General features: G+C 35.5%; 1 protein-coding gene across 1 annotated transcript in view; it reads right to left on the bottom strand.

Annotated features, from left to right (window-relative positions):
* Positions 1 to 548: 548 nt before the first annotated feature.
* The window catches only part of nmt1a (N-myristoyltransferase 1a), a 22,265-nt gene continuing 475 nt past the window's right edge, over positions 549 to 22,338 (bottom strand). The window contains exons 2-12 of the mRNA XM_056454020.1: positions 17,885 to 17,987; positions 16,701 to 16,845; positions 14,050 to 14,168; positions 13,869 to 13,960; positions 13,613 to 13,729; positions 11,491 to 11,661; positions 8,536 to 8,644; positions 7,828 to 7,998; positions 7,537 to 7,704; positions 3,677 to 3,814; positions 549 to 1,886 (exon numbers count right to left, since the gene is read on the bottom strand). Of these exons, the coding sequence (XP_056309995.1) occupies positions 1,866 to 1,886; positions 3,677 to 3,814; positions 7,537 to 7,704; positions 7,828 to 7,998; positions 8,536 to 8,644; positions 11,491 to 11,661; positions 13,613 to 13,729; positions 13,869 to 13,960; positions 14,050 to 14,168; positions 16,701 to 16,845; positions 17,885 to 17,987 (1,354 nt within the window). The 3' untranslated portion in view covers positions 549 to 1,865. The remainder of the gene's footprint in view (positions 1,887 to 3,676; positions 3,815 to 7,536; positions 7,705 to 7,827; positions 7,999 to 8,535; positions 8,645 to 11,490; positions 11,662 to 13,612; positions 13,730 to 13,868; positions 13,961 to 14,049; positions 14,169 to 16,700; positions 16,846 to 17,884; positions 17,988 to 22,338) is intronic.

The raw sequence follows: 22,338 nt of genomic DNA, 5'->3' as shown, positions 1-22,338 counted from the left end.
ATTAAAATGGTTGAAATAAAAAACAATTATTATTATTATTATTATTATTTACAGACATACTACAAATACTTTTTCGCACTTGGTGTGTCCCATTGGGTAAGGAATTCTATAGCACCATTGTGATTTTCACACCCATCAGAACACAGATGCCAAAATAAGGAAGTATGTCAAGCAAGTAGACAAGTACTCAAGAGGTTAAGACCAAGAGTGGAAGTACTTGGACAGGACATTGATCATTTACTTCTCTTGAATAAGACATTTAAGTAATTTGATTGAATGATTCAAAGCCTCACAGGGACTTGATGTCACCAACTGGTTGTTTTAGTCAACACAGGCTCATTGGGAAAACATGAATCAATCTCTCATTCAACATTTAACTCACCCTCGGGGGAAATTTCCTACAAAAAGAACTTGAAACACTTGCATAGAGGAAACGGTGGCAATAAATAAGCCAGAACTAGTGTGCGTTTACTCTAATCTGCTAAAATCTAAACAAAGCGAGACTTGACCACAAACCAACTCAGAAATAACAAACCAAAACCCAGATGTTCACAGCAGCTGCTACTTTTTATTTAGCACAAAAGAAAAAAAAAATACACGTTGACATCTTTCATTCCATCATAAAATCCTAAAGACCCGTTTTCAGTTGCGTTTATTGTATTCTCCACAACCCGTCTTTCTTCGAATTACCCATACTACGTTCAAGAAAACCACAACTTTCAATATTCAATAGATACTGCTGATATCTCTTAAAATTGTACTGCTTTGATAAATCCATCCGCGTTAGAGCATGTTTTCAACACAATCAGGATCTTCTTTAGATCCTTCAGAGCCGTACAACTTTATGAGCAGGCGCAATCTATCATCCACGTCACAGATCCCCACATTTCAATTCCCTTTCCCCTGCCCACCCCAATCAAAACTGCTTCCTCAAAAAAAAACAACAACACCATCCTTATTGCTAATTTATGGCGATCCCCCTCAATCTGCCAGTGGCTTCCAAAACACTGTGGATGTTTCTCACTTTATCCTCACGTACACCTGTTGGCAAATCCGTGAAAGGGGATCACAGGCAGTTAGAGAGACAAATAAGCAATAAACTGATTAGAGAGGACAGATTAAAAGCAAAGCAAAACCAAAAAATAAAAAAGATCTCATTCGCCACGTACCGCACCATCAGTTGGTCAACGTTTTCAAAAGAGAGACGCTTTTTTGATGGCAACAAACAGTTTAAGGAGAAAATGAGCACAGGAAAATCAGTGACAGCAGCCCTTGTCATGTCCACTTGGGATTTTTATTATCTCATTGGCTGTTTTTTTAAGGAACTTGTACGTGTCTTTGATTGTTGCATGTTGTTTTCGAAAACACTGAGGAAATGTTTTTGCAGAAAGCACCTCCCGTTGGATAGAGAGGAAAAAAAAAATCACGTTATACTGAATGAGCTGAATTTACCGATGCAAGTAGAGCGACATTTACGCATCAGGGTTCATCGTTACATATGAGCATGTGTTTGTTTGTGTGCATCGTTTGTTGTTAACAATCATAACCGATTAAGGATCCTCATCTCTGGTGATGGTAAATACAATGGCTTTAGGTCCATGCGCAGAGAGAGAAAGAGAGAAAGTAAAAGAATGAGGGAGAGGAAGAGAAAAAAATAAGAGAAGGAGAAGAGCACATCTTCTCATTCTGGCAGCAGTAGTGCAGGTCCAAACAAGTCAGAGTTCAAACTTAAAAATGGGCGGTGATTTCTATTCTCCTTCCTGAACCAGGAAGTCCATCGGGAGCATCTGTCAAGTGGTCAGTGCGTGATGTCAAAGATCAGCCTCGCTGTCATACGAGACGGAGCTTGTGGATGGTGGAACGGGTCACTGCAGAACCAATCCCACCTTAAAAATAAAAAAGATTATTATAATATAATCCATACACTGTTCTTAAGAGCCTCTGAAGTATATAATAAAAAAAATCTAATGTTGTTATATAATAAACCACATATAAAACAAAACTAGATTTATTTGACGTTGTCTTCAGTTTAAGCTGATTGATCTCTCAAATGGCATAAATATGCACTATTCTATGCCTTTTTTTAGTATAATGTAATGCAGGGGTCACCAATCTCGGTCCTGGAGGGACAAGCTCCAACTTGCCCCAACACACCTGCCTGGGTGTTTCAAGTATACCTAGTAAGACGTTGATTAGCTTGTTCAAGTGTGTTTGATTAGGGTTGGAGGTAAATTCTGTAGGACACCAGCCCTTCAGGAACAAGTTTGGTGACCCCTGATGTAATGCATTCACACTGAAATGTTCTTTTAAATAGCAGAAGGGGCGGGGAGGGGGGGGTGCAAATACAACTTAATTGTTTTATGTTTAATCCACTTACATTTGTGTAAGAAAGTGGACAGAATTATCATTTATACCTCAAGTAATTAAGTTTTTTAATTCCTCCTCTTTCAGAAGTTGATGGCCAGTAGACTGGATATTTATTTAGAGTAGGGGTACCCTAGGTTTTAAATGATTTATTTATTTAAATGCCAAATGTGAAATGTCAGATGTCTCTGTGATCGTATGCTGGAAAAGAAATTTCCTTACGGGGACAAATAAAGTTAACTAACTAACTAACTAACTAACTAACTAATTTGTATAAAACTAGTAAGTTAACTTAATTCCTTCATGTAGACCCAACACAAATCAATAGTGTGGAAGCCAGCATTTATTAAAGTGTATTTGAAGCTGAGGTTGGATCACTTTATTTATATTGTCCTACATGATGGATTATGCTGACTCCCGATGGTGAATGCAGTTGTACTATTTGGTATATTGATCATTTGTTTCACTAATTTGGTATATATTATATTTCAAATGTTTAAAAAATGTCTTGCTGAGAAATGGGTAAAAATCTAGTGCTTTAAAGCAGGGGTTCCCAAACTATTCAGCCAGTGACCCCCAAAATAACAACGCCAGTGACTTGCAACCCCCAATATCCTCTGAGGTGGTAATGAATTTACAGACTTTGCAAATGCAAAACAATTCACACACACTAATAGGCCTAATTTTGATTTTAATTTTGTAGAACACCACTCGGTGTTCATCCTCCATGTTTACTTGTGGCCTGTATTTAATTTTAATGCGAGTGCCGCAAAGGTGTCAGAAAGTTTACCTTGGTTCCATCAAATCAATCTGCTGCATCTGACCCTATTGCTGACTTTAATCGAACATAATGAGACCCCAGGGGTCGCAATCCAATAGAAAAAAATGTAGCATATGGACAAAATATGCTCATTTTAACAGTTTCATAAAATGAATTAGATTTTTGGAATCGATCAAGCGACCCCCTCCCTCATTATCCCCTGAGGGGTCTCGAGTCTCCCGACCCCCACTTTAGGAACCACTGTTTTAAAGGACTTGGGAAAGTACAGTACAAGAATTTAAAATCACAATTAATTAGTATTTTGGGTCTTTGAGTCATTTAAAATGTCATCAAATGTATTTTTCCTGATGAGATGTTTTGGTATATACACTATTATTTTAGCGTAGCATTTTTCTGGCTGCGTGTCTAGATAAATATACTGTGGCCACCTAGTGTTTGAGTTTAGCACTGTCAATGCACATTTTATGTACAAGCCAACAAATCTTCCTTCGTTTTCATTCTGACAGACTGAAAAAACAATAGTATCTGTACCTTTTCTGAACCCATGCTGGGACATTTCCAATTGTAGAGGTAATACTGCAGGTTTCCATCTCCAATGCCGAACTTGAGCTTCTCCAAAAATGTCTTATTCTCCATTAAATCCAGTGCATTAAAGACATCAAAACCTTTCTACAGAGGAAAAAACAAAAGAAAAAAATGTTATAAAATCCGCAGACAGTTTAATGCTCCAGGAGAACCTGCCCATAACACATTTCAAATAGATACATATGGTGGAAAATTTTTTGACTTTAAAAACTACAGCTCAAATCAGCACATGCATATACACATGCCATAAGAACAATGTTCGCATATGTCTTCCATATCAGGTCAGTGTGCACATTTACTACAGGCAAGGCAACACTTGTTAATTTGCTGACTCTAAAGGCAAATATGTCATATTTAACTAAACATAAACGAGAAGAAAGTTTGTTCGTTGTACAAATGTGTTCTTGGAATGTGTTTGTATGATTACAGTTGAACAACTGAAGTCACAGAATTTTTTGACAATGTTTTTGATTCCTTTTGTCTCAATACCATTGCTGTCTATGGACGATGATAGATCTAAAATATCTTAATTTGCGTTATGAACACAAAAGAAGGTCTCAGAATTGAGCAATTAGTAAAAGCAATTTAATTTATGGGTGAACTAACTCTTTAAATATCTGGTATGATGCACTTAATTGGAAAAACAAATGTGAAATGTTGAACACATCAGGAGTTTCTGATCACAGCAAAATAGCCTTAGGAAGTTAATAAAGTAGATGGATGAGTGCACAGTGTACATTTGAGACAATGTGCATCTCATTCATCAAGTCTCCTTCATTATTCGCTATTGGATTAATCAGAATTCGTGACTCAATCTCTTAAATGATTTATAGACAAATGCATTTTTTAAACAGTTAGTTGTCACCACATACTTGTCAAAGAGGTAACAATATTGTGTAAAACAAAAAAAATCATGAAACCATACAAGTGTCAAGATATTTTCATTTTGATCGTTACCAGGTATAGAACTTCTAGCGCAGGGGTGTCCAAACTACAGCCCGCGGGCCATATGCGGCCCGCAATCAGTTTTGTGGCGGCCCACAAGGCTTTTTATAAATATTAATAGAATCTGACCTGCTATGCAAAAATGAACGTAATTCAATAAATAACCACTGGGTGTCACTATCTCATGCCTTCAATTAGGCAGCAGTTCTTGTTTTGACCTAAAACGAACTGACCAAACTGAAGGAAACATAATTTATAATCTCGTTTTGGCGAGCCATGGCGCAACCAAGAAAAAGGAAAATCAACAGTGAGTGCAGGAAATTTCAGTCACATTAGGGCAAAGAATATTTCTTCACAGAGGTCAGCGGGAAATGCGTTTAATTTGCCAGGAATCAGTTGCAGTAATAAAGGAATGTAATATTAAAAGGCATTATAAAACAAAACATCAGGCCTTCAGCTCTTACACTGGTGCCGAACGAGATCAAAAAGTAAATCAATTAGCAGCTGCTCTATCAGCTCAACAACAGCAGTTTTTTCAAGCTAATAAAGTGCAAGAAAATTCTACGCTGGCTAGTTATGAGGTAGCTCAGCAAATCACACAGCACAAGAAACCCTTCACTGAAGGAGAATTAATAAAGGATGAGTGTTGCAACTGTAATTTGCCCAGAGAAGATTCAAGATTTTAAAAACGCAAGTCTTTCTAGAAACACATTTGGAAGACGAATTAAAATAATTCCATAATAATATACACAAATAATTACACATAATAATATATATATTTTTTGCATCGAGCCCTCAGCCGAAAAAGTTTGGACAACCCTGCTCTAGCATTTATACCAACGGGCAACATCCCCCTCTCCCTCGTGAAGCCAATTCAGAAGTAACTGAAACTGCAATTCATCAACTCGCCTTTTGGGGCTGGCGCCAGGAAGTCCAGATGTTCACTGACTGCAATTCTAAGGGCGTACTCACACTATGCTATCCGAACCGTGCCCAGGCCCGTTTCCCAGATCGTTTGAGAAGTGCGAGTGCTCTGAATCCTGCTCAGGCACAGTTCACTTGGCAGGCCCTGGCCCGGTTAGAAGAGGTGTGCCAGAGCGCGGTTCACTTGGGCTTTGGCGCGGTACACTTGTAGTGTGAGTGTAAAGCGCGCCTGAGCCCAAAACTGAAAACGAGACGTGACTTTTAAGGCACTGTTTCATATGATTTATTAATCATTCTTACTGTTCAATGAACGCAAACTGTCGTAGATTATTAAAGACGCAAACCCCTCACTGCACCACAGCTGCACCTTCAGTAAACCTCCTAATACCTGCAGCACGAGGACTTTATGGTTGTTTATGAGCGTCAAAAGTGGCTGATCAGTTCGGCGAAATATTTGACTGCATGTTACTGTATATCAAAGACTAAATATAACTAAAAAAATGTCCACTGTGCTGAGCGAAAGCGCTTACTGAACAGCGCATCTTCGATGACGTAAGCGTGCCCAGGCCCAAATGTAATGTGGGTGTGCGCCGTCGGGGGAGATGGGAGGGGGGACAAGCGTGCTTTGTCCTGGTTCAAGGCAACTGTACATAGTGTGAGTATGCCCTAAATTGGCCAATTTTGCAGCTGATATAAACATGTTTACAGTCTGGTACAAAACGATGACTTTGCTTCATATAGCTAATATTACCCTTCATGACAACTGTGAGGGGGTGATTTTTTTTTAGAACTCATCTGTTTCGTTTTTATTAAGTCTGCATAATTAAGGGTGTGACAGGTAGATCTCGCTGGTTGCCGTCATGCAATTCTGGCTGATTAGGCTGAACTCGTCATATATATAGTATTTTTGTTTTGGTTTATGTAGCTTTACACAGCCAACTGCCTTTTGGAATTATTTCCTACAATTATCAGATAATATGGCATGCTGTGTGCACTTAATTGTGCTCACAAAACATTCAAGTGGCCTCCATTTCCCAGGTGAGTGCAATTATATGCTTGTATACCATATCTATAAATGGATTTGTTTCTATTTAAAATCATTTAGCATTTATTTTTCTCTTTAGACCTGTAATGCACTCCATAATCTGACAGATTGATTAGCAGTAGGCTCTAGAACAGTCATAGAAATATTGTCATACAGTGTAATGCCTGGATTTCATAAATAGCCTCGCATTTACTAACACAGACTATATTTGAAGCATTTGGAAGTCATTTGCATTTTCCTCCTGTTGAAAAATGCCATAAGAACAATGTTTAGTGGCTCAAAGTATTACAATAGTGTTTTCAGTCTCCCAAAGAACAGCCATCTAAGCAAAATGCTAGCAGGTGTCTGGAGCTCTGCCTCTTTGCCCTTGTTTAGTATCCCCCGGTCAGTGCAATGACGTGCAATTGGCGATGGTTGGCCACGCCTACTTGTAGCTTCATTTGCGCTCTTCAGAAACTTATGGGTGACGTCACAGATACTACGTCCATATATTTAACAGTCTATGGTTTATACCAAAAATAAAAACTTTTCATCCAATAAAAAAGTGTGGCTTAGTTTTGTCTGATTACACCAAATGATACATTATCTTTTGCATTTTTTAATGGAAATGTTTCTATATCCTGGTTGGGATAGACGTAATGATGTTTCTGCTCTACCGGCTGTATAATCCATCCCCCTACCCCTAAACCCAATCCTCACAGGAAACATTTAGCATTTTGACATTTTCAAAATATTTCATTCAGTGTGATTTCTGAGATGTTTCCGCATTTAATTTTGTTTCCCCCCAGTAACACAAGTCTCCATTGTTTTGTGTGTGCATTCAGGTTTAAGTCTCCACCGGGACATAAAAACAAGCACACACAAACTGACATGCACGCATCTAGGGACTGACCGACTTGGCGAGGACAAGAGCGTCTCCCATCAGGTCCACCAGTGGGGTGGTGGTGTGTACATTATAGAAGGAATACGCCGCCTTCAGACTGCGGTGCACAGGATGGTTCATGATGGTGGACGGCAGAGTGTAGAAGCTCAGGATATCAGTCACCTTCCCATCTGTAGTCTGCAATGGATGACACAAACAACCAGATGCTCATGACAAACACTTTGCACAAATCAGCCACTTTTGCCTGCTAACAACACTTTAATGCCAATATGCAGAGTTTTCCTTAAGGCAGTGTTATACCTCCACTACATAGGTGTCAATGATGTTCTCCTGAGGGAGCAGCCAGTGTTGAACCTCTTCAGGGCTCATGACAGGAACCAGGTTGAACTGATTCAGGTATTCCTTCAGCAGGCGGTGAACCAGTGGGATGTCTTTTATAGTCATCGGCCTCAGACCTGCAGTCTTAGGAGCCTAAAGGAAAGAAGTGGGTGTTAAGACACAGAGGACACTTTTGTCACATTATCAAGGGATGTAGGTTGGCACACGCACACACTAGGGCTGAACAATATATCATTTGAGCATCAATATTGCACAGTGTGTATCTGCAATAGTCACATGATCGCAGGATTAGATTATTTATTAAAGATTACTTTAAACCATGTTATTTTTCATTAGATTGTTCAATTTCTGCACTTGAACACTGTTAGACTCTTCAGAAAAACACAAAGCACTGTTTAACACAAAGTACTTTATTTATTTATTACATTGTAATTAATTACACTTAATTTAATTTAAATATTAAATTAATATTATAATTTATTACACTATATGCAGATGCATTTGCATAGAAAAAGACTTAATAATCCAAGTCAATCTAAATGAATGAAATCCTTCCAAATAGAGCTATTCAAATCAATGAAATTATATTCATATCACAATATAAAACAAAAATCGCAATGCCACATTTTTTTAATATCGTGCAGACCTAACATACATACACACACACACCTCTGGCAGCCGGTAGAGCTTCATGGTGCGTTGCATAGTCATGTTGCGACTAAGGTGAGAGAACTTCACCTCAATCAGCTTTCGTGGATTCAAAGAACGGTGCCAGTATCTACCAATTAAACAAAAACAAAAACTCATTAATACAAAAATGATTTCAAGTTAAAATTTGAATTATGCATTAATATATATTACTACACCCTTTATTAAATTTGACAGAAGTACATTAATAGGAATCATGTGACAATCAGAGTATTTTTGTAGAAACCGTGATGCAATTTTTCTATGAATGTAAAATTTAAGGCATCACGGTGGCGCAGTGGGTATCGCGATCGCCTCACAGCAAGAAGGTCACTGGTTTGAGCTTCGGCTGGGTCAGTTGGCATTCCTGTGTGGAGTTTGCATGTTCTCATCGTGTTGGTGTGGGTTTCCTCCCGGTGCTCCGGTTTCCCCCACAGTCCAAAGACATGCGCTATAGGTGAATTGGGTAAGCTAATATGTCCGTATTGTACGTGTGTGAATGAGTGTGTATGGATATTTCCCAGTGATGGGTTGCAGCTGGAAGGGCATTCGCTGTGTACAACATATGCTGGATAAGTAAGCGGTTCATTCCGCTGTGGCGACCCCAAATTAACAAAGGGGCTGAGCCGAAAAGAAAATTAATGAATGAATATAAATTTAAGTTTAACAGCATTATTTTTGGAATGTTTTCTCTTTCCTTTTCAAAATAAAAAAAATCCTAAATTGTGAACAATGGTATTCATTCTACTACAGTAGCTTGTGTCTAAACCTTAAAAAAATCTCAGATACAAATACATCAGAGGAAGAAGGAGAGGAAGCTGCATGAATAATTGCTAAAATCTCAATTCAAATCCTTGTGTAATCTTATTCCTAAATAACCATGATCTACTGGTCTGTTAAATGAATCTGACAAAACAATTATCACAAACAAATATGAGTTTGACCCAGTGAGGGCATTTTACAGGTAATGTCATGAAACAGCTTCAGCCTTTAGTATATCAGAAAGCCTTGAAGGAATTTTCCGGTTTAAAAATTATTTAAAATGATTTAAAATTTTAATTGTCTGAAAATAAACAATGGTCAATTAAATTATGACATAAATAGCTGTCGACAAACAACCAATAATAATAATAATAATAATAATAATATCATACATTAAAATTAAGGTTCTAAAAAAATGAATAGAGATGTACTAAAAGGAAAATTCTCAGCCAAATTTAGAAAATTCTTGCTATGACAGCGCATTAGGGCTATTGCAAGCAGAAGGAACAAAAACTACATAGAAATGTTTATGACAATTTAAGCAGACTATTTAAGCTATTTTGAACTTTGACCATGTTGCGTGCAAGCTAATTGATGATGTGCTACGCTGATCTTGCACTTTGGTTGCCATAGCAACAAACCACCCTTGTGCTGCAAACCATTGAAACCAACAAGTTTCATAGCACATTGATTTCGGCGGTCAGTGTGAAAGCCACTTCAGAACACGTGGTCAAGCAGTGAAAACAAATGGAGGGAGAGTGAAGTAAGTGCAAACATATATTCATTTATTATTATTATTATTATTATTAATAAGTAGTAGTAGTAGTAGTAGTAGCAGTAGTAGTAAATAGATTGCCAGAACTTACCTAAAATAATGTTCCAAATATTATTCTTTTATTTACCAGGGTTTTCTGCAAGTTTCATCAAGTCAAATTTAAGACCATTAGACTTTATGCAGGGTTAAGATTTTTTTTTAATGGCTTGGTATTATCATGAGGAATCGTGTAATCTTTTTAGTTTCCTGATTAGGGATTTCAAATTGGGCAATTTGCTGTAAAGAATTGTCTAACGGCTGTTGTGAATTGTATCCCTTTGCAATAAAAAAACTTTAATATAAAAAAATAAGGTTTTATTGAGATGTATTGTTGATGATTGAATTGAATGGATGATAATAATAATAATAATAATAATAATAATACATTTTATTTATAACATGGGCTTTTCTAAGACCCAAAGTGCTTACAAGAAAGCAAAAAAACAACAAAGCACAGTAAAACAATAAAAAATACAGTAAAAACACAGTAAGAATAAAAGAGAAATAACAAATTAAAACAGTCCTAAAAAGATGAGTTTTAAGTAGCTTCTTAAAACAGTCCAAGAAACCAGCATTCTTAATGTTTGTGGGAAGTTGTACCAAATGTTTGTACCATTTACTTGTACAAAAGAAAATTAAGACCTGTTTAAAATGATTTAAGACCTACAACACAATATTTTTGTGAATTTAAGGCTTTTTAAGACTAAAATGTAGTTTTTGAAATTTAAGACATTAAGACTTTAAGACCCTGCAGACACCCTGTATTTACTCATCTATTTACAATTGTGAGTGAATAGTGTTTTTTTGTCAAGTTAAAGTCCACATGAACTGGAAGCTGCAACTGTTTTTTTTTTTTTTTTAATTGTGGTGCAGTTCCTAGAGAAACGGAATATTAAATGAGCAAACAGTGGTTGTGGCTTGTTTTTTCTACCGTGGACTGAATGGATGTAGTAAAGTAGGCATTTCATTCAGAAAGATCGCAAAATGGGTTTTTGAAGAGTTATTACAACCTAACAGACTCCTCCTGCTCACCATTTCTGTTTATTGTCAAAACTAATAGTTGGAGGAGCGTGGCTAAGTATGTTAACCACACCTAATGCCTCAGACAGACATAATCTGACAATTTAACTGAAAAACAAAAGGAAGTGCATTTTCAGATTTCAATTTTAGATTACAAAGGTAAACAATTTTATTTTTCTGAATGACATGCACAGATGAATTGTTCACCAAAAAACGAACAATACAAGCTAAGAAAGTCAGAAGGTTCGTTTGGATTTCAGTTGTACTTTAAAGCAATTAGAGCACTCTCTAAGCACTGAACTACCTGTAACATTAAGTGAAGCAGCGGTTGTGTGTCTTACCTGCAGGTGCCCACTGGCTTGGGCAGCACCACACCAGCAGTGTACACAGCCTGAAAGATGCCCTCCAGGTTGACTCGTCTGGTGATCTCCCTGATGAGCACCGGAGCCACTCGTTTCGCACGGAGTTTCTTATGCACACACAGAAAGTTAATCTCCACCATCTTCTTTTCTCTGGGAGGGTCAAACAGCAGACGTGGGTCAAATAAAAACAACAATAAACAACGATAATATCAAATAAATAAATAAAAACAAGACACAAGAGCTGGACATACAATGCTATACAATATTATGAACTATAAAAACTATTCTAGTCAGCACAAAATGAAAATATCGACTGGACTGAATCTTTCATACTAATTATATAACTGTAAACAAAGCAGCAAAATAACCAGGACGTAGCTTCTGTGGATTATTTTGATCATTACTCTTATATGGAGCGGTTATGGTTACTGACAATAGATTAAAGGGATGGTTTAGCCAAAATTGAAAATCCTGTCATCATTTACTTACCCGTTGTGTTCTAAACCTGAGTTTCTTTCCTCTGTTGAACACAAAAGAAGATATTTTGAAGAAAGCTAAAAGCCAATAACTATCGACTTCCATAGTATTTGTTCTTCCTACTATGGAAGCCAACAGTAACAAGTTTTCAGCTTTCTTTAAAATATCATCTTTAGAGTTCGGTAGATGAAAGAAACTCAAACAGGTTTGAAACCACTTAAGGGTGACTAAATTTTAATTTCTTGGGTAACTATCCCTTTAAGATTGATCACAAACATGCCTGTGACTGGTTGTGTTGCAAAAAGGATTGATCCACAGCAAAAAGGCTTTGGAGCGACACAACATTTGCAATGTAGATTAATTATTTAGTTACTTGTGCAGCACAATTAGAGATGCCTTCTAATGCCACACTTTCACGCTCTCAAATTATAAACCTCAAGTCAATCACCTGCAATAGTGAGTAAAGCAGGTAGTTCTGTTCATGTACATATGTAGAATTGAAGCCAAATTTTAACTCGGATCTGGTTTAACTTCACCTTTCGGAGATGGTCTGTATGTTTATGTATTATGCATTTTTTTTCAAAAGCCCGAAATAAAAATTTCCGCACTATTTACTGACTTAGAAATTCATGTTTTTCTATATTCTGTTGAACACAAATGAAGATATTTTGAAGAAAGCTGAAAACCTGTAACCAATTACTTCTAGAAACAAGAGAGTACCAGTTTCCAGCTTACTTCAAAATAACTTTGTGTTCAACAGAAAAAAGTTAGTCAAACAGCTTCGTGACTAGAAAAGAGTGAGTAAACGATGACATAATCTTCGATATTGAGTGAATTACAAAAAACAATTAAAAACTACAAATGTTAATCCTTAATCTTTTTTTGAATGGACAACTAATAAGGAATAATTAAGTACAAAATAATAGTTTTGCTTGTTTGGCCTGTCTTGATTTTAATTGATGCATGTTGACCGTCATCTATTTTGCACTGACACATTCATATACTTATTATACCTACACTACCGGACAAAAGTTTGGGGTCAGTAGGACTTTAAAATAAGCCTCTCCTGCTCACCAAAGCTGCATTTATTTAAACAAAAATACAGTATAAATTGTAAAAATGTGAAATGATATTGCACTATAAAATAACTGTTCAAAAGTAAATTATCATTTAATTTACTCACTATTCCAGTGATTTTAAAGAGGAATTTTCAGCTTCATTGCTCCAGTCTTCAGTCACATGATCCTTCAGAAATCACTCAAATATTAATAATTGTTATTATTAATATTCTTATTATTAAATGTAATTGCAATAAAAGCAATAACGACTGGAGTAATAATTTTATTTGAAACTATTTAAAATTGTAATAAATATTTAACATTTTTTTTTACATTTAACAAATGCCGCCTTCATGAACAGAATTATTTCTTTTTAAAAAAAACTGACCCCAAACTTTCGACCAGTAGTGTATGCTAAATGAATACCTATGCACAGCCAATGTGAAAGTTCCATGCATTAGTCATTAAAGCAATCAAATGTAAATGCAAAGAGATAAGGAAAGGATGTCTAGAAGCTTATCTCAGTGGATTTAAACCAGTACTTAGACAAACTTATGAATGCTTACATGTCGTAGATGCGGATGTTGGCTGGAATGGCACTGATGAATCCGACTAGCTTCTGATTAGAGTTCACTCTCACTCCACAATGCCACTGAGGCAACCAGCCTGGAGGACGTAGAGCCCTGTGACAAACACAATACAGAGGAACTGAGACGAGGACACAAACTAAAAAAAATAGGCTGACATTCAAACAAGGCAAAAGAGCGAGAATATATCACTTTAATCAAGGTTTTTTATAACCCATCTGTCAAAGATTCTTACCAGAGCAGAAATTCAGGAGAGTAATCAAAACGAAACATGTTATCGTCATCCTCCACGTAGTTCTCATTCAGGAGTGTGTACAGCTCTTTCAGCTTTAAAGAAAACATAAAGCAGCTTTAAGGCGGAGTTGTTTCCAGTTGTATATTTATATATATATATAAGATAGTGAGACATGCTGTACCACTGCAGCGTTTCCCAGGTCGAGAGTGTCCCAGGTAAAGCCCTGCGGGAGGCTGTAGGGTTCCTCTCGTATATTATCTTTATCCGGCTCAATACAGCCATGTGACGTTACAGTCTCACCTACAAACAAACAAACAGACGGACTCAAGGTATGTTTTGTCTAGAGACAACAATGCTGTATAAACAAAAGGGATGTAAATGAACACAGAATTCAACTTTTGGTATGTATCTTGGTTTTTAAAGCACAGTTTGATTCAATTTCGGTACGGTTTGGGAGAAGAAATGCTAAACGTATAATTTGTTGACGTGTTTTATCGTTATTAACATTTGTGAACCAACAGTTTAAAGCCTTTTTAAATAAAATGCCTGCTTGGTTTAAAAACAAAAATAGAAGTTCTCCAATAAACAAAGTAATTCTCAAATCAATTAAACAAAATATGTAGGTGAAAATGAATTCTCTTTGTATGCAATATAAAAATATCTTTTAAAAATAGTGTTGGGTCATATGGATAAGTATACATTTTTCAGTCATTTAAAACTAAGTTTCAAACTTTTTAAAAACACAGCAGCGTGTATAAAACCTTTCAGTAAATCCTTAAACTTGACCAGTCACACTGACCAGCACAAACTCTACAAAAGAGCATTTAAATCTAGTGGGGTCACTTTCCATGTTTGTTTGTTTGACTATTTGTTAGATTGATAATGGCGGGCTGTGATGTCAAGCAATGTTAAATGATTATTCGCATGAGAGTCTCTGGCGTGCTTGCAGATTTTGTCATTATAATGTGGAAACAGCTTAAAATCACATCATTTCGATCAAACAAACAAGGAGTTAGTAGTAGCTAAAGTCAAAGCTAAGCGATGTACTCAAAGCACATATGTTCATATTTAGAACTCCAATATGAACTTTTTGTTGTACATTTTAAAGAGGACTGCATTCTTTAAATGACCTTTTCAATACAAATATATGTGTCATTACCCCCTATAAAACAATCCTTAAAGACTACATTAAGCATGAAAAGCCAGTTGTTGGCGATATTACTTGATAAAGAAATAACATGTATACAGGTGGCCATGCAGTCCTGATGTTTTGATAGTCAAGTAATATCACAATAATATTCACAATCATTTTTTTCTTTCAGCTGATATCGATAAATATCATGATAAATGTCAAATATTGATATCTCTCAATTTTAAAGGCTTTTCAGCATGCCAATGCCTTTGTGCAGCTGATATAACACATTTTGTTAAATGTTTTAGCAGTCTGACAAAATAATAAAAAAATAATAAAATAAACAAAAGAACAATGTTGATTAATCAATCTTTATCAATCTTGATATTATTGTTTAACATCAGAACAAAGTAAAACAGGTTTGGAACAAGTAAACTTGAGTTAATGGTGACAGAATTTTCAGTTTTGGATGAACTCTCCTTTTAATGGCGAGTATGGGGAATTTAGAGTGAAATATTCTTTAATATATTTTATTTAGGGATGCTAATGATTACTTGATGATCGATTGATTGTCAATAACCCCTTTATCGATAGACCTTATCAATGACTGACTAAGCATGGACATTTAAAATTAAAGTTTTACGATGCGCTGTGAGATGAGTCCATGCATTACATAATCAAGTGTGTGCAGTTAACCTTATCTTATAGAGTCACCCTCTTGACATCGCAAATTCTGGAATGCATAAAACCCTTTTATGCGCAGATCTCAGCTATATCCATGGGTGTTTCAACCAATTTTATCTGAGGTTGGCACGAATAGGCCTATGCAAACCCTCATTTTAAAAATCGCGCATCACGGCCGACATGCAGGGGAGCCTCTCCATTCACTCAACGAGTTCTCTCATCCTTCAGACCAAGTTTGTTCTTCCAAGGTAATCTACGAGTACTTTCAGTGCTGCTAATAGTTTGTAAAGACTGTCCAGCTCATGCTGTTAATACCGCTTGATTAAACTAATTAAACTGAAACCGTGAAAATGATAATGGATTGTTTTGGCGCTAAAGAACATACCATAGCGGACTTGTTTTAAAGCACTTCACCTCAGATGTTATTCGTTCTTCTTGTTTATGTTGTAGATAACTGACCAACAAAATCGACATTAAAATTACGTTACATATTGTACAAAATGAAATTCGTTGCAAAAAGATACATTTTCAAAGAAAAATATACAAAGTGTATATATTTTTGTTTTTGCACGTCTTACACAACAGTGCAGGTGGATGATTATTCGCTCCGTGGAAAATAAGGATTTAATTAATGATCCACTGTTGTTAAACATCTCTCATACATTTGCAATATTTTTAATATGTCATTATTTTAAAGATTATGTCTTGAGCATCTGATTTCTCCTCGGTGACGACGTCCTTTAAATATATATGCAACTGACACTGTGTGGCTGTAAACTTGTACAACATGCCGCATCCGAAAGTGCAGGCTGCAAAATGCCTGCGCAGCTTTATAGTGCATAAATATTATCGAACGCTTCATTATCGTTTCATTGAAAAAAATATATATTGTGATAATTATTGTTATCGAATTATCGCCAGCCCTATAGTCAAGCAGTCAAATGTGGAAATTGACAGAACATGTAACACACAATGCCACTGTTTTCAAAAATAATGCAAATGTAAATGATCAATACCAAGTTTGGGAACAGGCTGAGTGTCCCAAAACTGATAACTGCGACGTGTGGCCTCCTCCATGGTTTTAGCTGGACCCTGTCCCACTGAGAACAGCTCAATAGCCTTCTGGATTTCCTGTAACTTGTCAGCAGGCAGGGAGTTTACCTGATGGACAAAAAAAAATAAAAAAAAAATAGGAGAACAAATTAACTCTTTTGAAAGGACTATGAATGCACCATGATGCAACGATGGTATCAGACTGAGACATTTATAAAATAACCCAAAGTAAATTAACGTTTGAGGTACTTCCCAGACTTATAAATTTGTCATACGAGTAGAACATGCAACCAGGACTGTGCTTGGATTTAACAATTCCTGTCTAAAATAAACTATACCAATTTTTTTTATTATTGTTTATTTGAAAAGTAAATGGCGTAGCTGAAAACCTCCGACTGCACATAGTAAAAAAATAAACAATGATTTTATTATTGATGAAAATACCACACATTGCTATATATCAGCAAGTGTACCATGTTAGTATTCCTTAATCTGTTTCAATTCATAGTCACATGGCACATTACAGACTTACACCAATAATTACACATGTGGCCATTAATATTGAAATAATTTGATGTAGATACATGACAAATTAAACATTGAAAGATTAACTCAAATGTTGCCATTACATATTGATAAAGTTTTAAAAGCTACATGTAACTTAAAATCATAAATTGATAAACTACAAACAAACAAACAAACAAGAAAACTGATTTTGATAACTGCCAAAGACAATTTATTTATTACATATTTATTGCCACATCAGCAACTTATGGCTATTTCGTGGCCAAATGGATATACATTAAAATATTACATGATAAAAACAAATTCATATTATATTAAAAAAATAAATAAATAAAAAATAATTACTTATATACAAATATCTAAAATATAGATAAAATTTACAAAAAAATGTATTCAAAGTTAAATATGGTTTTTCAGTTCTATTTTTAATAAAAAATGTAAAACTCTTCCTGGTGGTACCTTTTTAAAAATGTCCATCAAAGTGCTCTCCTAAAAATCCTGTCAAACGGAATTTAAACTTCTACATTCCAACAAAATATGTTTGATACTGCCAAAGACAACAGTTAACAGTGATATTAAATTATCATTGACATTAATGATATATTATGACATTAAAACTCACTTTGGCCAGAGGATCCTGAGCGGCATCTTTTGCTCCAGACTTGTCCTTGTTTTTTTTCTTCTGTTTCTTTTTCTTCTTCTTGGCACCTGTGTCGCCCTTCTCCCTGTGGATCATATGAACTCAGCTGACATGGACGAATATAATGAGAGGTTTATGTCCACTCAGCACTGTCTGCGGCTGATGCAGATGAAAAGCTCAATAGAGCGTCACTGTGTTTGATACAGCCAGCAGTATATTAGGAGAACCTCTTGCTAGCATATAACAATACCTAGATGCTGGATTTTCATGGCATATAATAAACATGACAGTAAAAATTGCCATCATAATAGGATTCTTTATGGAAAAACGCATTGGCAGGTGTATATAAAAACAGTGTTACAAGTTGCCAGTTAACTTGAGATGCTTGAGAATGTGATTTACTAAATCAAAACAAATTAACTTTAAATAATTAATTAAGCCAGAGATCAAACAGTGCTGTCATTCTTAATGGTACTGTGACAACAACAAAAAACTGCACCTCAAACAATCCAGTTAGAGGCTATTAGATGGATTTACCAAGGATTTACTGTACAACTACACCATGGTATTGGGAGATACACAATTTGAAATGTTATTATATCATTACATATGTAATTGTTGTTATTAAGCTATAGCATTTGTAGTTATGATCCTTGTGTGTGAGCAGCTCATGATAACAGTGTTTTAAGCATTTCAGAGTGGCGTTGCTTGAAGTAAATGATCCATGTGAACTCCATCTCTGCAAGTGCTGAGTTTGAATGGCCTCTTTCATGATTTTGAAAATGGAGATGGTCCAAAGACCTTCAATTTGTAATAAGAACGCTTCATAAATCATTTTCAAGAGAAGCATTTCAAAATTGAGGTTTCCCTGTGGTTTGTGACAGTTAGTTTGTGGCCATGAGAATTTTATTTTGACATTTCTAACATATAAATGTGAATTTTCAGAAGAGAACAAAGAGAATTGGTCTTGAGGTTTTTTTTTAAGTTATGGAAAATTTACAAAACATTTTGACCTCCAGTTCACTCAACCTAGGGCTGGGCAATATGGAAACAATGCAATCTTGATAATTATTTTCCATATTGAATGTTAACGATATATATTTCGAGATGAGTTATTTATCCTTCCAGATTTAAAAGAGTATCCTAACAATGACTGAAGCCACAAAAATTAGAGGGTCCATTAAATGCCATAACATATTTTAGGCAGATAAATTTTCAGTGGCCAAAAATTTGGTACATCTCTAGGATCAAAACACTTTTAGATTCCCATTGTAGCACATTTCTGCTGTGTGATTGGCTCGTAGATCAATATTGAGTAAAAAAGTCCAGAGCTTATCATTGTTATTAACATAAATTTTATCGTGATTCAATATAATATCGTTTATCATCCCAGCCCTAACTCAAACTCATTCCTAACTGGCATGGACATTAGTTTTTCCTCAAACAATGGATTTTAATAGGAACCAAATTGGTTTGGTTTTCAACATTTCTCAAAATGATCTGTTTTTGCTCCATAAAAGGTTTGAAATGACATGAGGGTGAGTACATGATGAAAGGCACTGAATGCATTGATACAATGTGTTACATTGTTCTCTGATATGCAAATAGAAGGTAGGTGCCTTGGGTAAGAATTTAAAAAAAATCTCCAGAAATGGGTTTTACAGGACTGTTTCTAACCTTAGAAATTGGCCCAAATATGACATGGGACAGTATTGGCCATATTTGGAAAGATCATGAATATTAATGAACTCTAACTCTCCATCAATAACTTTGAAATACACACATGGAAAATAATCATGCTTTTATTCATCCTCCTGAGTGAATCTTACTTGACAAATTGAGTAGATGACTTGCTAAATGACAATATTTTCAACTGAAGTGGTAGAGAGGTTTATTTTAGCTAGAAGGAGTGAGTAAGCTATTGTAATGTCACCAGAAAAACATAGTTTGTTCGAGTTGTGTTGCATTGTGGAAATATAGGCTAAATTAAAATTATATTCGTCAAAAAGGACCAACAGTATTGTATTTTTATGCTTTAATGTATATAAAAACAAGGGCAAAAAAATATTTTTCCATCTGCATAAACAGATGAGTTTCCTAAAGTGAATTGCTGTCCTTTCACTCCAGAGAAATCACAGCAAGAGCTGAGTGACATGACACAATGCATAAACTTGAATTAAATACTTATGCTAAGCAGTTTACATGCGTTTATTGCTTCTTTACAAACATATGCTGCAAATTTCCCATTATACAGGTTGACATGACAAAAGTTACATTTAATCAGACTTTATGTCTCTTCGGGGTGGTACTGATTTAATTTATAATCTGTATATCCTGCATTTTGCACTCTGACATGCTGTAAACTGCTTAACATAACAGCTCCTTAACTCTTTCTTAAAGCCTGTTCATGTTTAAAATAAGAGTGGCACCTACATAGCCTCCACCTACATAGTATAATATAAGCTTATAATTGTTGTAATCTTAATAGGAAACATTATGACCAATGAAATGCTGCTGGGGTAAGTACATTACATTATTGATCCTGTGTGGATTGTCAGTGTTTTGTTCCAGTTGCCCTGTTTTTTTTCCACACGAGTTTTTACATTCACAGGATTTACATGAGGAGGAGGAAATGAGGATGATGTTTGAGGCTCACGGTATGTCATTTCCATGTACTTATTATTCAGCTTTGCCTAGGTATATCCAGATTTTCGTTCTATGGCAGCTTTATAAACACAATTTTTAGAGTAAACTAAATCTGTTTTAATTAGGGCAGTTAATTTAGTTTTTATATAGAAACAAATATTCACACTGGAAAGAATGTGAAAATCTAATGACTGAAACATGCAACACTATTTTCACAATATCTCATTATGCAATTCAATTCACACTTGAACTACACGAGAGTCGAGCTGCAATGGGACGACTTACAAAGAGTCGCACAACTAATCCTATTAATGTCCATGGAGGAAGAGAGGTGACAGCCTCTGCTTCGTGTGTTAATGGGGGACAGATGGTCCATCACATGACCCGCAGAAAAAGCATGTTTTTGTATGTTCCATGGGATGTGGGCTATTCCACAAAGACTGACGGATAAACCAGCACCCCTGTGACTATTGCTTTGACAGCCATGTATCCCTGTTAGAAGAGCAATGGATGTGAGCAGGATGCAGGATGTTTTCATAAAATAAGGAGTAATTTATTGTAGATTTAAATGATTGATTTAAATCATGACTGAGAGGTTTGTTTTTAAGCAAACAATGTTGAGACGTCAGAAACAAGTTATAAAGATTTCACTGCATCTAAAGATTGATGTTAATAAAAAGAGAAACACTTTAAAATATTTTATTTTCAATTTTGCTAAATGTTTTATTATTATTTTTATTTGATGCCCAAAAATTAGTCTGCAATGTACAACCAAACAATGTATAACAAGTCGCTTTTTATTGCAATCAAATATGCAGGAATTTACTAATATTTCCAAAACAGAAATCTAAAATCTGATTTGATAAAGCAAAAAAAAAAATGTCTTAAACATGTTTTAGAGATCATTTCAATTATATTAGCATCACTTCATAAATAAACAAAAAAAAAATACAATCAATACACAGTAAAAATCAAAGCAAAAATGTTTTAAGGCATATAATATTAATTCTACAGACCTAGTGACAGTTAAAACATCTATTTTGGATGGTTTTGTTACACTAATTTGAAAGAAGACATTATATCAAAATAAAACTGACTGGAGGATAAAATATAAAGGTTTTTCCTGTAGTGGCATTGCTGAAAGAGGCATCTGTATTACAAAACACTATATGAAGCCCTCATAACATTCACAAGGTTTTATGTTTATTCGGTATCCTATTTAGCTTTTATGCACGTTCAATCGTCCATCATAAGACAAACACTGACAGACTTCAGTTAAATACCAATGAATTAAACTACAATGACTGTGTATTGAAAATATCATCATTACAACGCCAGAAACCCCTCATCATTTAAATTAGACGAATAATGACTGACAGGATATCAGTACGTGATCTTCGGCACACATTACTTCATTATGGTAATTCAATATCTCACTTCTTTATGCGTCTAATTCATTCGAGAATGTTCCTGTACTTGACCTTGAGAAGCTGGATAAGATGCTGGTTAGTGGGGATTTATTAACAAACGTATTTTTTATTCTTTGTTTTGTTTATTTGTGTTTGAGCAGATGAGCTGTTTGCTACTGAAAGTGAGACACCCTCACTGAACACGCCTGGAGGTGTGGAAACCATGAACCGTTAATAAAAACGTTTAACAATGCTACTAGCAGCCGTCAAGCTAACTAAATCACGTCAAGCCATGGGTTAGTGACGGTAAATCCATTTTACATGATACTACCTAGTGGTGATAAAGGCCTGCACGATTAGGTTTGAACGCGATTTTTTGAG

The sequence above is a fragment of the Danio aesculapii genome, chromosome 3 (assembly GCF_903798145.1).
Source record: "Danio aesculapii chromosome 3, fDanAes4.1, whole genome shotgun sequence".
In the NCBI taxonomy this organism is placed as follows: domain Eukaryota; kingdom Metazoa; phylum Chordata; class Actinopteri; order Cypriniformes; family Danionidae; genus Danio; species Danio aesculapii.
Note: the sequence above shows the minus strand (reverse complement) of the source record. Positions and strands in the feature narration are given on the sequence as shown.